The sequence below is a fragment of the Oreochromis aureus genome, linkage group 11, assembly GCF_013358895.1.
Source record: "Oreochromis aureus strain Israel breed Guangdong linkage group 11, ZZ_aureus, whole genome shotgun sequence".
In the NCBI taxonomy this organism is placed as follows: domain Eukaryota; kingdom Metazoa; phylum Chordata; class Actinopteri; order Cichliformes; family Cichlidae; genus Oreochromis; species Oreochromis aureus.
In genome coordinates, this window is record NC_052952.1 from 910772 (window position 1) to 927384 (window position 16613).

General features: G+C 40.6%; 1 protein-coding gene across 1 annotated transcript in view; it reads left to right on the top strand.

Moving 5' to 3' along the window:
* grik2 (glutamate receptor, ionotropic, kainate 2) overlaps nt 1-16613 on the top strand; it is a 288770-nt gene that overhangs the window by 256870 nt on the left and 15287 nt on the right. The window contains 1 exon segment of the mRNA XM_039619454.1: nt 5858-6108. Coding sequence (XP_039475388.1) covers nt 5858-6108 — 251 coding nt within the window.

Consider the following 16613-nt stretch of genomic DNA (forward strand, 5'->3'; position numbering starts at 1 on the left):
TGCCTCAGTGGAGCCTCCTCATTTGCCTCTGAACCTGGTCTTGAGTGAAAGTGATAGGTGGGGGAGGAGTGTCAGGGTGAAGAGAGAGGGAGGCACATTGGTGAGGCTCATTAGCCACCTCCCTCAGCTCCCCTGCTGTTGGTTGGCCTGAATCCAGTGATGTTCTTCATGCCCCTCCACACCTCTCTCATGCTGTTCTGCTGTAGTTTCCACTCCAGCTTCCTCCTGTAATTGTCCTTAGCCTCTCTGATCTTGTCCTTTAGTAAGACCTGGACCCTTCTCACCTCCTCTTTAGTCACCCACGTCACCCAGAATAGTATGAACACTGCCTTGTGACTGCAGCCACATGGCTGAAGGCAGGGGAATGCTATGCTTCATCAAGGGAGCACAGTTATCATCGTCACTGCTCATGGTGTTTTGATGTCAATACATTAGACTTTAGTATAACTTCTAAATAATAATCATAGTACCTCTACACGACCGAAGGTAGTGAACTGATATTGTTTTTGTAATATGTACAGTACATTTTGTCCCTCTGCAGTTGAGGGAGAGCTGATTCTAAATATCTGTAATATTACATGTTTTAGTTTTTCTAATAATTATAGGTGTGTAAACATTGTGTTTGCAGTGTGAAGGCATTACTGTATTTACAGGCAGGAAGATTTCAAGCCTCGCATTGGGGATATTAACTTATAATGGCAGGGAAAGTGCTCACAGTGAAAACATTAGCATAGATTAATCACAGCAATGGCTTTTAATTAGGCTGTAATACAAGTACAACGAGTGAAAACAAAAGACTCACAGATCTGTTTTAGGTTTATATGTTTAGCATAGTTGAGCGCGTAAGGACAATGAAATAGTAATCCTTGATATGAGTATTAATAATTGATAACAGTAACCCTGCACAATCAAATTTAATCAAAGCAAAATTGAATGCACAAAATTGTTACTAATATTAAATGAGGAAGAGGCTTTAGAACAAGAAAGCAGAAAGGGTACACAGTGACACAAGTGGTCTAAAATTTGAAATGAAATTAATTAAACAAATTCACTTAATTTTAAGTATAAGGATTGTGTTTAATCATTTGCAGTCAATGACTTCTTAAAGTTTAGAACCTATGGACAGATCCAGTGTTTCCTCCTTTGGAATACTGTGCTCCCATATTTTGTGCAATGGATGGACTGGTTCTTATACAGCGCTTTTCTACTCATCTGAGCACTGAAAGCGCTTTACACAACTTGTGCATTCACCCATTCACACCCTTTCGCACAAGCACATCTTTCTAAGCGCTTCATAGCTAACATTCACACACATTCATACTCCGATGGATGCATCGGAAAGCAATTTGGGGTTAGTATCTTGCCCAAGGATATTTGGCACATAGACTAGGGGAAGCCAGGAATTGAACCACCAACCTTCCGATCAGTGGATGACCTGCTCTACCACCTGAGCTACAGCCACCCATTGCAATATGTGCAATGTCCAAATCCACAGTGCACCACTCCTCTGGCACATGAACTGAAATCAGCTGATTGTAGCGCAAGTGCAAGACTCGATAGACAAGCAGACTGAAAATTCCAAGGAATTTGCTAGGAACTGGTTATTGTGCTCGATTTTCATCCTTAAACATTTCTTAACCAATGAAAGAATTATGCAGTCATCCATTTCAGTTGTGTTCTGTGGTCTTTCAGGCCTTTTTCTGACCTTAAGAATTTACCAGATTATTAAAGTATAAACTGAACTTTTTGTTATCTATATATTCAGCGTGTTTTTTCAGAGCAGTCATTACGCCTTTCACCTGCTTCAACAGCTCACAGATTTGGGAGACAGATACTCTACTTTTAAGATTAGGCTCAAAATTTTCCTTCTGGATAAAGCGTATATTTAGGGCTGGATCAGGTGACCTTAAATCCTTTCTTATTTATGTTGCAGTAGGCTGAGGTTGGTGGGGGCTTCCCATGATGCACTGAGTGTTTCTTCTTTACTCACCTTTTTCAATCACTATGTGTTTATTCACGACTCTGCATTTAATCATTAGTTATTATTGAACTCTGGCTTTCTCCCAGTGTGTCTTTTGACCTGCCTCCTTCTCTTTACCTTCGACCGGTCACTGCTACCCCACCTTAGGCCTGGTTCTGCCGGAGGTTTCTTACTGTTAAAATGGAGGGTTTTTCTTCATGCTGTCGACATATGATTGCTCATGCGGTGGATCATCTGATTGTTGGGGTTTTTCCTCTGTATTACTGTAGGGTCTTTACCTTGCAGTGTAAAGCACCTTGAAATTACTCTGTACCTAGCACCTCCTTCTGATCAGGTCTGGGTCCGCTCCAACCCTCGGTGGTGATCATTATCATGAAGAGTGAGCAATTGCACATTCTGTAGCAGCAACAGCTGATTTCACACAGGTCCCCTTATGGTGATTTCAGTTGTATAGCCTCTATACAAGTGAAGCCTCTTTTGATCAGTATGTCTCATTGTTTATCAGTTTTGACAAGGATGTTTTCTCTCTCTTGTCCTTGTTTGCCATCACTTCTCCCAAAAGAAGTGAAATTCTTGGATCAGCCAGTCTGTCTGCAAGATTAGTTAGCTTTACCTTCCCAAGGAGACATTGTTATGGCCTACGATACGGTCTTGAGAGGCAGGTGCTACTTGACACACTGTGCACTTAAGCCCCTGAGCAAGGACAAAGGTGGGACCAAAGGCTACAGTCCCATTTTCACTAGACACAGTATCTGAATTTACCTGACGTGGTTTATACCTGCTGTTTAGGTCAGAACTTGCTCTCAAAATGAACTGTTTTAAGATCATTGAGAGTATTTAGATCATACATACTTTATTATGCAATTCTGGCCCAATAAGTACCCCCTAAATTTTTCACAGCCCATTTAATGACTAAAAGTTCTAATAAAACTGTAGTTCTGCACACTCCTTTCTGCTTTGCAGAGACTTTGACTAGCAACAGCAATAGTTGAATCGTACCTTCCCACTGTCCTGTCACAGGACAGCTCCCAGTCCATCATGATTTGTTACTGTAACAAGTTTTGTTAAAATCTGCACAGGTCAGCAATGTGATGTGAGTGTCTGAAAAGCTATGTCGCAGGCCTAAATCCAATGGGATTTGGGTCCTTTTTTGCCTCTTGTCTTAATGAGTCAGTTTTGCAACTAAGGACTTGAACATGTAGGCAATGTAAGAAAACCCAGGAACAAAAAGTCCATAGTAATTTGCAAAATATGGGAATAATTTTAGTTCCTTGGCATTCTCTGGCAGTTCTGTTTATATCTATAGCCACCCCATCTGCAGAGAGACCACGTGGCCCAGGCACTTGACTTGCTTGCGGAAGAAGCAGCAGCACTTATTCAGCTTGACCTTCAGGTTCTCTCTGCAGGTGACACCAACTGTGCAGTCTGTGCAGACAACCTGATATCAGCTGTGATATCAGGTTGTCTGCACAGACTGCACAGTTGGTGTCATGACATGCAGAAGTTGCAGTAAGCTGCAGTTACAGCAGAGAGAGATATTTTTTCTTCAAGCCAACATGAAAATAATGACAGGAAAGCATATAAACACTAACACATCTACATGTATATACATATTAGCCGGTGATTAAGGACCCTGGAATGTACTTCAAATGTTTTTTGTTCACTACTGACTTTCTAGTTTTAAATATATTTTTTCCACCTGCTGGTAATGCAACTTCTGCACTCTTGCCCCTTTCACACTTTGGAGAGGTAAAGCGGGAAATGGACACTGTGGACCAGTGTGTCTATGTTTTGCCGTGATACTGGGTTGGTGCAGATGCTTTTCAGAGGTTGGAAAGAGATCACATCATTCAAATACAGAATTTCTGAAAACTGGCAGTGAGTAGGCTTCTTTATGTGGTTTTGCATTAAGTTTCCTGCAGTGTGCACACATCCATAAGAAGCTTTAACCATTTCAATTTGAGATGGGCGAATGTGACAGTAACACTACTCAGTGGTGATGTTGTCAAGAAGGAATATGGAATATTGCATACCATTAGTGCTGTACACCCCAGATCATTAGTTGGTCATTAATATCTCATTATTTTATAAGTTTCGTGAGTCACTCCAAAAATATGAGGCAAATTTCGTGGTGACTGGCGTTGTTGGCTGGCCAGTAGCACTATATTTATATAATCATATATGGTCATGAGCTTTGGGTATGAGCCACTGAGATCACAGATACAAGCAGTGAAAATCAGCTTTCTACAAAGGGTTGCTGGCCTCTCTCAGAGGCAGGGTGAGATGTTCGATTTTCAGGAGGGACTCAGAATAGATCCACTACTCTTCAACATCAAATGGAGCCAGCTCAGTTGGTTTGGACATCTGAGTAGAATGCCTCAGGGTTGGTGTGCCAGCCATGTCCTACCAGGATGAGGCCCCAGCGTAAGCCCATGACATGCTGGAGATATTGGATCTCTCGGGTGGCCTGGATAGGTGGGACAAAATGGATGGACGTATGTATGAAGTAGGGAGGAAGGACAGTCATACTGCAGCCACAGGAAACCAACCAAACGTGGTGGGGCACTAGGAGTAACCAGCTGATGAGCAGCCTATACCTCACTAAATAAATATACAAACAAATTACATCATTGCAAAAAGTGAGTGAACTCCTAAATGCCAGCCCCACTCTATATAAAAACCTATACAGCCACAGGCTACAATGGATGTCTATGGACAGCCATTAAAAACACAGTACATATACAGTATGAATACCATATCAAAAGCACATCTTCCCTATTGTCAAGTAAACTTGACAAGTTAGAATAGATTTTCATGACCGAATGAGTCCGATGTGCAGTGATGCATCATTATTCCAGTTATAAGCTTCCAGCTGCACCACTGCATGGTGCACACATTCTGCTATGCGCACCATTTTAAAAAAAAAGCCAAGAAGGCAAATGTTCATCTCAATTTTAATTTTTGACTAATTTTTTGCTTACACTGTGTCCACTATCGATATCCTGCTTATAGGTACTTCAGTTTGATATTTCAACCATCTGTTCGAATGGATAGTCAGCGATGCAAGAAATTTTAAATAAATGGTGGTGACTTAAAAAAGCATTTTCTCTGCAACACTTTTTTAAAATGCATTATACTGTTTTGGTCTTATGTAAATGTGAAGTTTAAATAAAGACTATATTCAGAATTTAGAATCCATCAACTTCAAACCCCCAACTTTTAAACTCCCATGCTTTCAAAAAGTCTGCGGGACACACAGAATACAACAAAGTGATGATAGTGCAAACCATAGACTGAGCCTTCAAACAAACGTAGCCATGAATCAAAGGAATTTATTTTACAGTTAACTATTAACAAATAAGCTACACCATTCAAAATTAACTAGAAGGATAAAGGAAGCAAACAAACATCAGGGTCTACAAGGCCAAGATAATAAGAACCACCACTCTTACTAGAAAATAAACACTCATTTCTAAGGTGACCAAAATACAATGCCTAAGCTGGCTGGCCACAAAACATGAGAAAATTGTGCATAAACAAAAATGGCAGAGAACCCCGATCAAGCTTCCAAAAATTGCTCAAGTTTGCCACTTTTTCTACCAATATCACCAACAATCCACCCCCACCCCCCGACCCAGCACTAAAAGCCAAACACTTCTGAGCCAAATGCCAAGGAGTGGGCAATATATGAAACAGTGTGAATGCTGTTCACCTGTGGCAATCAGGTGTGGGAAAACCTTGGACAGAAAGGGAGGGAGAGAGCAGCTTTCTGTCATAAAGGGGCCAAAAGGTCAGTGAAAGTAACAGTGGTGGTCTATGGGATTTAGTTAGTTGCGTCAGCTGCTTACACTGACCTCATGCATTTTGGTCCTTTAGGCTCTCCGTACAGAGATAAGATCACTATTGCCATTCTCCAGCTTCAGGAGGAAGGGAAGCTACACATGATGAAGGAGAAGTGGTGGAGAGGAAATGGTTGTCCAGAGGAGGAAAGTAAGGAGGCCAGTGCCCTTGGGGTACAGAACATCGGTGGGATCTTCATCATCCTGGCAGCCGGACTTGTTCTTTCTGTCTTTGTGGCCATGGGAGAGTTCCTCTACAAGTCCAAACAGAACGCACAACTTGAAAAGGTAAGAAATACATCTGATGTTTTTTGGTTTTTTAATTCAAATTGTGATAGTTTATTACAGCAAACACATGTCACAAAGAGTAGTCTTATGACAAAGACAAATACAAACACATCTATCAACTTTAAAATAAATGGAACAGAGTACGCTAACTTTTTTCCCCACATTTGTAAGAAAATGATTGTTCATAGTTTGCGGAAACTTACACTGTGATGACAGTGCCTAATGCCATACAGTAAGATAAGGGTTGGTCTTTTTGCATTTATTCACTTAGGCCCAATGGGGACAAGGAGATAAGAAACGTGAGGAATTCTGCTGTCACCATGGATCCAAGCTAGACTTTAACCATCATCTCAAATGATCTCCAGAAAAACTACAGAATATTTTCTATTTCAATACCCTAAAACTTTCAGAAGGTTTTGTTCTGACAACCCCCAGGAAATGGGAATACTATGAGCAGCTTACTAAAAGCATTGGAATGCTGGCATTAAATCACATGTACCTGTTTTTACAGTTTAGTAAGCTGCATGGCCCACTTCATCAACAGCCACGCCCACTAGCACACAGTTCCCAGTGCTGCTTTTCATTTCCACTTCGCACAATCCCATCCTACTTATGCTGTCACCATTTTCACTGTTTATATCTATAGTATTATTTCATAGATAGCTTCTTCTCATAATAATGTATACTTTATTAATTGCCTATAGGGAAATTACACTTAACCAGCCACCAATCCAGCACCCAGAGTACTGGGGCTATCTCAGGGTCATTCAGTGGATTTGAACCCCTGACCTTTTGATCATGGGGCAAACACTCTACCTACTGAGCTATCTCCTCCCGCCTTGTTCCATTTAAATCAGTGAGACGGGACTGTATTGTTTGACTGGAGATTTTAAGCAAACATCTAGCCTCAAATATGTTGCTACTATAAAGGCCTGCAGCATCAGACAAAACTAAGGTGTATTGAAAAATATGTCAGGTACCTTTTCCACCAATTTCCACCAATAGGGTAGCGCCAATGCTTATGTAGTGCCAGTTTTACTGTGATGCTTTTTGAGCCTGCATAGCAACAAGTGCAACAAATAGGTTGCACTTTGTAGTTTTGCATTTTATCCTATAATTAGGTAAATTTGATGGGTGATACCTCTCCAAATGATCAAAGTCAAGTCAAAGTCTGCTTTATTGTCAAAAACCATACAGATCATACACAGGAATTTAAAATTGCAGGGCTCACACTGCCCTCAGTTTTACACTAAAACAACAAAAACATAAAAAGATAAAAATCTTATACACACAACAATGTCCGAGTGTTTGTGGGCAAGAGTTTGAGTCTATGTGGGTTGGGGGAATCAGTGACTGTCTCTCAGTCTGCTGGTCTAACCCGGAGGATCTTCAGTCTCCTTCCTGATGGCAGCAAACTGAAAAAGCTGTTGGATGGATGAGTGGAGTCACCTGTAATGCAGAGGGCTTTTCGGATGAGGTGGGTGCAGTAGATGTCCTGGAGGAAGGGTAAAGAAGCACCCATGATCCTCTCCGCTGCTCACATTTCTCGTTGTAGCTGTTTACGGCAGGACCCAGTGCAGGAGCCATACCACACATACTTGCAGCTGGTGAGGATACTCTCAGTGGTGCCTTTGTAGAAGGTGCTCATAATCGTGGTTGAGGCTCTTGCTCTCCTCAGTTTGCAGAGGACGTAGAGTCGTTGTTGGGCTTTACTAACCAGTGATGCTGTGTCCTTTGACCAGGAAAGATCTTCTGAGATGTGCACACCCAGAAACTGCTGCTTACCCTCTCCACAGCAGCACCATTGATGGTTAGTGGGGTGTGCAGGGTGTGAGTTCTCCTGAAGTCTATGATGATCTCCTCAGTCTTCTCCACATTTTGGGACCGGTTGTTGTTGCTGCACCACTCGGCCAGATGGTTAACTTCACTCCTGTAGTAGGTCTCATCTTTGTTGCTGATGTGACCTACCACAGTTGTGTCGTCTGCAAACTTGATGAAAAGGTTGGAGCTGTGTGATGGTGCACAGTCGTGGGTGAGCAGGTTGAAGAGCAGGGGGCTCACACACATCCTTGGGGAGCCCCCGTATTCAGTGTTCTTGTGCTGGAGGTGTTGCTGCCGACCCGTACTGTCTGCTGTCTTCCTGTCAGGAAAGCAGCTAGTTACTCAGTGAGGTGCTGATCCCCAGCAGATCCAGTTTGTGAATGAGTTGCTGGGGAATGTCACCTGTGAGCCATGGTTTCTGGTTGGCCCAGACAGTGATAGTCTTGTTCTCTGTGACATCATTAATGCACTTTGAGATATAGGCAATGACAGTTTCTATATACTCCTGCATGTCTGTGGTGTTGTCATGTGTGGCAGCCAGTTTAAAGGTCTCCCAGTCTGTGGTGGAAAAGCAGTCTTGCAGTTCCTTTGAGGACCCTTCTGGCCACACACGTACCTGCTTACAAACTGGTCTGGTGACTTTGACCAGGGTGTGTATGCTAGCATTAGCATAAACGTGATGTGATCAGAGGCAACAAGGTGGGGGAGGGCTTTGTAGTCTCCTCTCTGCGTGGTGAAAACATTGTCCAAAATGTTGTTTCCCTGTGTGGGAAATTTAATGTGTTTATGAAATTTGGTAAGCTGGGCCGTCTGCTGCTCACTGACATGCTGATGATACCGTTCATTCAGTGCCTCATCCTGTTGTTGTTATTGGAGCAGGGAGCGATGTAGACAGCAACAAACAGTATGGCTGAAAATTCACTCGGTAGGTAGAATGGTGTGCACTCGATGATCATAAGCAACAACAGTGTTACGACACCAGCCATCATTGTTGTAAACACAGTACAATGGTGGGAATAGCGGGTTTTCGAGGATTAGTCGCTAGCCTACTCAGGATTCCTCCATGCTTACCCCTCTTCTGTTTCCTCTCGCACCACCTGAGATGTTTCCAGTGTGGGTGAGATCTAGTAGCGGGTGTCGCTGATGGTAGATGCTTCTGAAGCAGTCTGCAGTTCCTGTAACTCGTAGCTCTTCCACGTATGAAAAGATCATGGATTTACTCCTCAGCTTCTGTTGATTTTAAGCAGGAGCTGACGACTGTATGAGTGTTTCTGTGAAAAAGAACAAGAAAAAGGGTAAAACATAGACAGGAACACTGTTTTGACACAGCAGTGGCTCCTTTGTTCAATGGTTCAATTATTTGTGCATCTCCTGCCAAAGTTCCTCCCATACGACTCACACAGTATGTTGACCCAGGGGAGGGTAAAGCTTATTCTGACCAGGTAGAGAGCAGCACGTGTGGCCAGCAAAACAAAATTAGCTATATTAATTAAAATGAGCTTATTTACAATAAAAACATTTTTTAAAAGAATTACAAATAGAATAAAAGAACATGAGTATATAGTATAGTAAAGGTATAAAGTTATTTGTGTAAAATAATTTGACAAAGCACGCAAAATCTCAAGCAAGCAAAAAAGTGACAAACCTTCAAAATAAAAGCACACATATAAAAACATGCAGTATACAAAAACAAACTAATAAAACCACAGCATAAAACATTACAATGACTTCCACCCTGTGACAAACAAGTTCAGGATTTGTGTTACAGATTTATTTTCCACTTTTTTCACTAGAAAAGGTAAAAATCAGGAATGGGGCAACATAAGTATACAAAAAAGAACTTTTTGGTTGTATTTTTTTCTCTTTTTCTAACGTATGAGCCACCAGGAGCTGCTCTATACCTAAAACTGCCAGGGCCAAGTTCTACCAGCAGTTAAAATACATTTCATGATTTTAAGATACAAAGTTTTTTAGTTTCTCATTCTAAAACAGAAATGACTAATACTACTACTCACAAAATGAACTCTTGACACATTTTCAAATGTTATAAATTAGTTTTTATTGCTTATTGCAATAAGTTGCACAAAAATGGGAGATTTAACAAACCTTAGCAAAACTTTAGAAAATTAAAATCCCTAGATGATATATTATTTTTAATTTTTGTTTGTTATTTAAAATTATTAGAATATTGGAATTTTCTGGCAAATATTACATAGTTCAGACTTTGTAGCCTTTAATAGGCACAATTACATCCATGTATCCATACAAGATATTCCTAATTACACAAATTGGACAGTTTACGTGGAGGTACATGTACAGCATGTTAGTGAGACTCACAAATACTCTGACAAAATTTGTCTCTGCATGTATGAAAAGCATTTGCTTCATAGGGTTTCGTATACCAAACCATCTTGATCTATATCTCACATCCACAGATCTCAGCATATTTAGTGCTAAGTTACAGTAAAGAAGCACCAAAGAAGAGACGGGGGGGCCTAATGGCCCCGGATACCCTGGGAGATGGTAAGGAGAGGCTGGATTCTGACAACTGTCAGAAACGGGGAGTGGGTTTCTGGGCCTTCTAGGGCCTTTGAGATTTACTTCACCAGGTGGGCTTCAAATTGACCCTGAAGTCACCTTGAGTCAACACTGCACAACTGTGATTATCCAGCCTGTTGTATCAGTGGGACACAGTCCCCACGGCCTTGTTGGAGCATGCCTGACATTCTGTGAACACAGTGACAGGCTTCATGAGCCTGTCACAGCATTGATCTTGACCCCAAGCTGTCCTGGGATCCCAATACAGGGGAGTTTCTGTCAGCAACAATATCTATTCTCATGGTAAAGAAGGCCACCAGGGCCTTAGCAAGCTGGCTCAGAATGCATGGGAGTGGATGTACCCACAGTTCTGGTCCCTGAAGGCAATGCACCGTGTAACCCATTGCCAACCTCACAGCAGATCAGCTCTCCAGAGGGGGTCCTCTTCCAGGACCAGACAGAAGTGGTGGATAAGATCTAGGGCTATTTTGGCATGGCTATGGCAGATCTCTTTGCGTCTAGGGACACAACTCACTGACCCATCTTTCTCTCCATATGGAGAGATAATCAATCGATCAGGCATGGATGCGATGGCCTCCTTTATGCCTTTCCCTCCGTTACTCTCCTTCACACCCTCCTGCAGAGGTTCCAAGTAGAAGAGGTGAACATTATCTTAGTGGCTCCCAACTAGCAGAACACCATTTGATCGCTTCTTCAAGGTCACCCTTGGGAGCCCATCGGATTCCTCTCCATCTCTTCCTGCTGTGGGCCTGGCTCCTGAGACGGCGTATCTACCAGTCATGATCTTGCTTCAGTTATTGGTTAGTACTTTGCAGAGAACATAATTACATATTCATTTATAAACATATTCATGTTGCAATGGGAAACAAGTGGATTCCCTCACCTTCACAACCCATCCCATTTTCCAATTTTAGCATGAACTGTTGGAGGAGAGCAGGTCCACCTCAGCTCTAAAATAATGGTAGCAGCCAAAAAAAGACAGCCTGTGTCAGTCCCCAGAAACTACTAGATTCACTTGTTGTCCCCTTATTGCTCAATTCTTCAGGGAGCTAGTAGGGTGCCTCCCTATCAAAAGCAACTGGCTCTCCCTCCATGAGATTTAAAAATGATGCTGATGGCCTTCCAGCATGAGCCATTCAAACTCCTTGAAACAGTGGAGCTAAAATGGCCTACTGCATTCTTGTTCACTATAGTGTCAGCTAAATGAGCCGGGGAGCTGTATGCTCTAAGCACAGCACAAAGAGTGCTGCCACAGGCTGCCCTGACGATGCAGGTGTGACGCTTCACTCAAATCCTGCCTGAGACTGTGTCAGAGTCCCATCTCAGCCAATATTGTAAATTCTTTGTTTTTGGTGATTGGCATATTGGTGAGGACATGAGGGAGCAGGCTGAGATGGCTCATTTAAACCCAACTGCTATCCTGTGCTCCCACATGGACAGTTGTGACTGCTTGGTTTCCTCCTTGTGTGTCTTACAGAGTCGCATTTAAAGATGGAGAGATAGTCTTGACAAGATAGAGAATGGCTGGTTACATTGTGACACAGGTTCTCTGAGTGGACAGACTATCGCTCCATCTCTTGGCAGCTCCAAAAGACATTCCATTCAAGGTTAACCAAAGAAGCACGGTGCTTATGTAGACACGATAGCAATATGTGCATGGCCACCACAGGGTATTGTGTCTTAAGTAGTATCTGTGTCAGCTGCTCTGTGGCAATCAGTCCCATACATATGGAACATATAGTGCGGAGAGAGAATCCCTCCATTCAGGGAAACCTGATTTAAATGTAACCATCCAATCTCTTTGGACCTTATACTGTGAGTTTCATTTAACAGATACCACGTTCAAGTTAATGATGTTTAACTCCAAGTCTGTTTGTCGTGGAATAATAAGAAAATGTAAGTCACTATGGAACTGTGAGTCAATTGTTCAGTTACTTTTGAGGATCTTAAAATTATGAGAAAATTAAAATTAAAATTTAAAATTCACTTGTGGACCAGAGCAAAATTAGAAATATTGTGTCATTTTCCCCCCAAAAATATGGAGTTAATGACCAAATTTGTATATAATTAATTATTTACTAAATTTAGAATGTTGTTAATGTAGCAAAAATGTGTATATATATATATATATATATATATATATATATATATATATATATATATATGTATATATTTGGATATTTGGAGCACATACATTAAGATATAATAATTATTATGTTACTCAGGAAAAATAATGTATTACACATTACTATTATATTCCTTAAAAGTAATACAGTACATTATTTAATTATTAGTATTAGTGTACCAAGTAGTTTGTTACACTACTTTGGTACATTACTTTTGCATTACTCCATTTGCATGACCTGAAATGCATTGCCACATAATGGTTAACAATATAAATCCTAGGATACAGTCCTACACACCAACACAAATCCCGATCCGATGAGGGGCGTACATAAGATCTTAATGTAGTGGTTGAACAGTAAGTATGAACACCAATCAGCAACACAAAGAAAAAGTTGAAACCAAGTCAAAAGACTCCAAGAGATCACCACAATAATTCTAATGTAGAAACATGTAAAAGTAGAAATGGAGCCTACAGTGTCACAAGCCTGAATTAGCACACTCAGCTTCAACATGACCCTGGGTTTTTAGCTAGCTTTGTGTTAGCATGCTATCTGTGCACATGCTTGCAAATGGCCAATGTTGTGTTAGAAGTGTAGTGTAGTTCTTTCTGTCCTTGATGAGTTTTCACAGTCTTGTACTTCAGTGCAATAAAAACAAAAGTATGGTCCTTATCTCTACATTCCTCAAAAGCTATAGACCTCTCCACACTCTCCTCTTTGCAAATGAAACAAAATCATCTGCAATGTGATTGTAGTGCAGGTGTTTCCTAAAGAAAAAGACACATTCGATGTTCATTTTTTTGCTTTTTGCCCAGGGGACAGATAACTGAAGAACTTTAGTAAAGTGAATAATATTATAATTGTACCTTTAATACAGTAACTAGTTACATTACTCAAAAATGTCTTAACTCGTCACTTCAGAAAACAAAACACCATTTCCCCAAACAAGACTATTTATGTACCTAGAACAAGGTTAAAAAGAAAAAACCTACAAGGCACAACTTTTTACCTTAAAGTTTTACAGTTTTACATTCAAATTGCAATATGCTAACCTACTTTAAATGGTACTGAAAATGAATTTGGGGGGAAGGGTTATAGAAATGTCACTGCTGCTATGTGTGATGTGTTCTGGTTTGTAAATGTGTGCTGGATTAAATTACATTAAAGTATACAATAATGAAGACACTGTTGCTTAGGTTTGCTAGACTGTATTTAAACCAGGGGTGTCAAACTTACGGTCCATGGCCCACATCCTGCCTGCGATACAATTAGAGCTGGCCTGCGAGCTAATTTCATAATAATAATGGATTGCATTTATATAGTGCTTTTCTAGGCACCCAAAGCGCTTTACAATGCCACTATTCATTCACTCTCACATTCACACACTGGTGGAGGCAAGCTACGGTTGTAGGCAGACTGGGGCAGACTGACAGAAGCGAGCTGCCATATCGCGCCATCGGCCCCTCTGGCCAACACCAGTAGGCGGTAGGGTAAAGTGTCTTGCCCAAGGACACAATGACCAGGACAGCAAGAGCAGGGGGATCGAACTGGCAACCTTCCGGTTACAGATGAGCTTCCCAATCCCCTGAGCCCAATCCATGGTCGCCCTTCATATGTCAAGTATTAAGGGCCCATCTGTATGTGGGAGCCAAATCTTTAGCCCTGCTGAGAATCCATGCAGGCAGGGTGAACATTATCTTTATTCTGATGGGCACACCGACCGACTGGGATCATATCATTATGTGAAAGAAGGAAGGGGGGCAGAGGTTCCAAAGACAACAAGTGCAGTGGTACAGGCCGGGTACACAGAGAGACAGGGGAGCCGGAGAGAGACGCGCAGAAATGTTCTTGGTGATACTGGAAACTGCAAAGCTGAATACAGAATTCATCAAATAAGGAACTGGCTAAAGTGATACTCGTTTTTATTTTCAGCCATTTTCCAATGTGGAGGACAAAAGGTTTCAAACTTGTTCAGACCTCAAATCTCATGTGTGTTCTCCTTAGTAGTAGTAAATGCTTAAAAATAAGGCTTTTATGAAAACACTGAATAAAAAATCGCTTTCTGGAAAAAGGCTTAATTTACAGTTGAGTGTTGAATATTCCATAAAATATAGAAAATGTCTTTGAATGGCAGAGATGCAGAAGTGTCTGCATGTAACACAGAGCCATGGCTCACTGTCTAAATGAGTCTCACAGGCCTGAATGTGCGCTTAAAGCCATTTATCATTCTTAACCTGTTTGATCTGCTGCTCACCACAAACAAGTACAAGTTGAAGTTTTGGACTTTTCCTACTGATAAAAGCCTCCCTAATGGTCATTTACACTTCACAGCGTAATTAAGCAATAAACAGTTAAATGACAGAAAAGTTTCTGTTTTTCACTTTCTACTTTAGAAATGTCTTTTTTTTAAAGACTACAGAAAAAAAAATCTGGACAGTCTGTGCAATGAGCTACCAGAACTTTGCTGAAATCTTACACATTTATTTCTTACAATTTAAGTCTAAAGAGTCAGATGTATTCCTTTGTCACAACAACAGCCCGATTTAGATGAAACAGTAACACTAGCTTGAAATAAAAGAGCTTAACTAACATTGTTTTTGGAAGCTGATCTGCTTCATGAAGGTCAAGAGCTATCCAGTGAAACCTAAATGCATACAATTATTTTTAATGTAATATAACATGTAATATATAACATAACAAACTATATTAAATTGTGTTTCTATTGTAACTGACCTACAATGCTTGTGTGTGTGTGTGTGTGTGTGTGTGTGTTATGGCTGGTAACCAAGTTCTGTTTTCTTTAACTTTTAGGGAATTTAAAATCTGCCACGTCACTGCCAACTTATTTATGTTTCACTTTAGATGTACAGCTTTGGTTTGTTCATCCATCCCTTACAGAATTGTAACAACGTGTTTTTTTTTACAGAAAAGCTGTAATTTCAGAATATTTAGATTGTGTCTCTTACTTTCTGAAAATGTGGGTTGAAATTACAACTAACCTGATCTCAAATGAAAGCGTGTGGCTCTGCAGTCCAGTGCTAATTAGTATCAGGCTAATCTGTGAAAACAAGCCACCTTGTTTCATTATGAAAAATAACCATATATTTTGTTACACTGATCCTCATATAAATAAATACCATCTACTTTTACAATATGGGGACTGTTTTCTTGCCACGTTGCTGAAAGTGTCAAGTTGAAAAATGTGCTGTGAAGCATCTCTTTGTTGTGTTTCACATGCTTGACAGTGCACACCCTGCAATTTGCATTTTATAATTGCTTTTGTTCTATAACATAGAAAGCAGGAAAAAATAACAGCTAGTCATTTATATAATGAGATAAGCCACACAGCGCTTAACAGTGTCTGTAGATATTAAATAGGCATGTTGCTTCCCTATATATGTATTTGCGAGATTACTACAAAAAATAATAATCTGATTTTAATAATATAAGATGAGAGTGCTCTAAGAATAAAAATGTGTTAAACTTTGTAATAAAAGTATAAAAAATAACAAACATTTGGTACGCCTGCAAACTACAGACATGTGTAGGCTTTATTTCAGTTCATCTATCAAATCAATGAGATTTCTTTAGTATGTTTGTCAGCTCTCAACATTATTTTAGTACGTTCTAGTCTCACAGCTACGTGGCGACTTGTGACAAGGCTAAATGGTGAAAAAGAAGGTCTCCAAACATTTGGGAAATATGCTTCTGACGTTCTCATTTGATTATTTTAAATGTACAGCACTTTGGTCAAGAGTTGTTGTTCTAAATGTGCTATGTAAATAAATTTGACTTCAAATCAACAGGGAGATAGCAGAGTAGCTCAGGCTCCTTACTGTGGTTCCAGGAAATACAAAGTGCAGTAAAATACAAAGACTCCAAACAGCATTAAAAGCTAACCACTCATTAAAAGTGGAGTCTCACTTCCCAAAGCTGTCTTAAAAACTATTGGTTGTAGAGAAGTGATAATATGCGTTCCTGGCTCTTTCTTTTAAAATG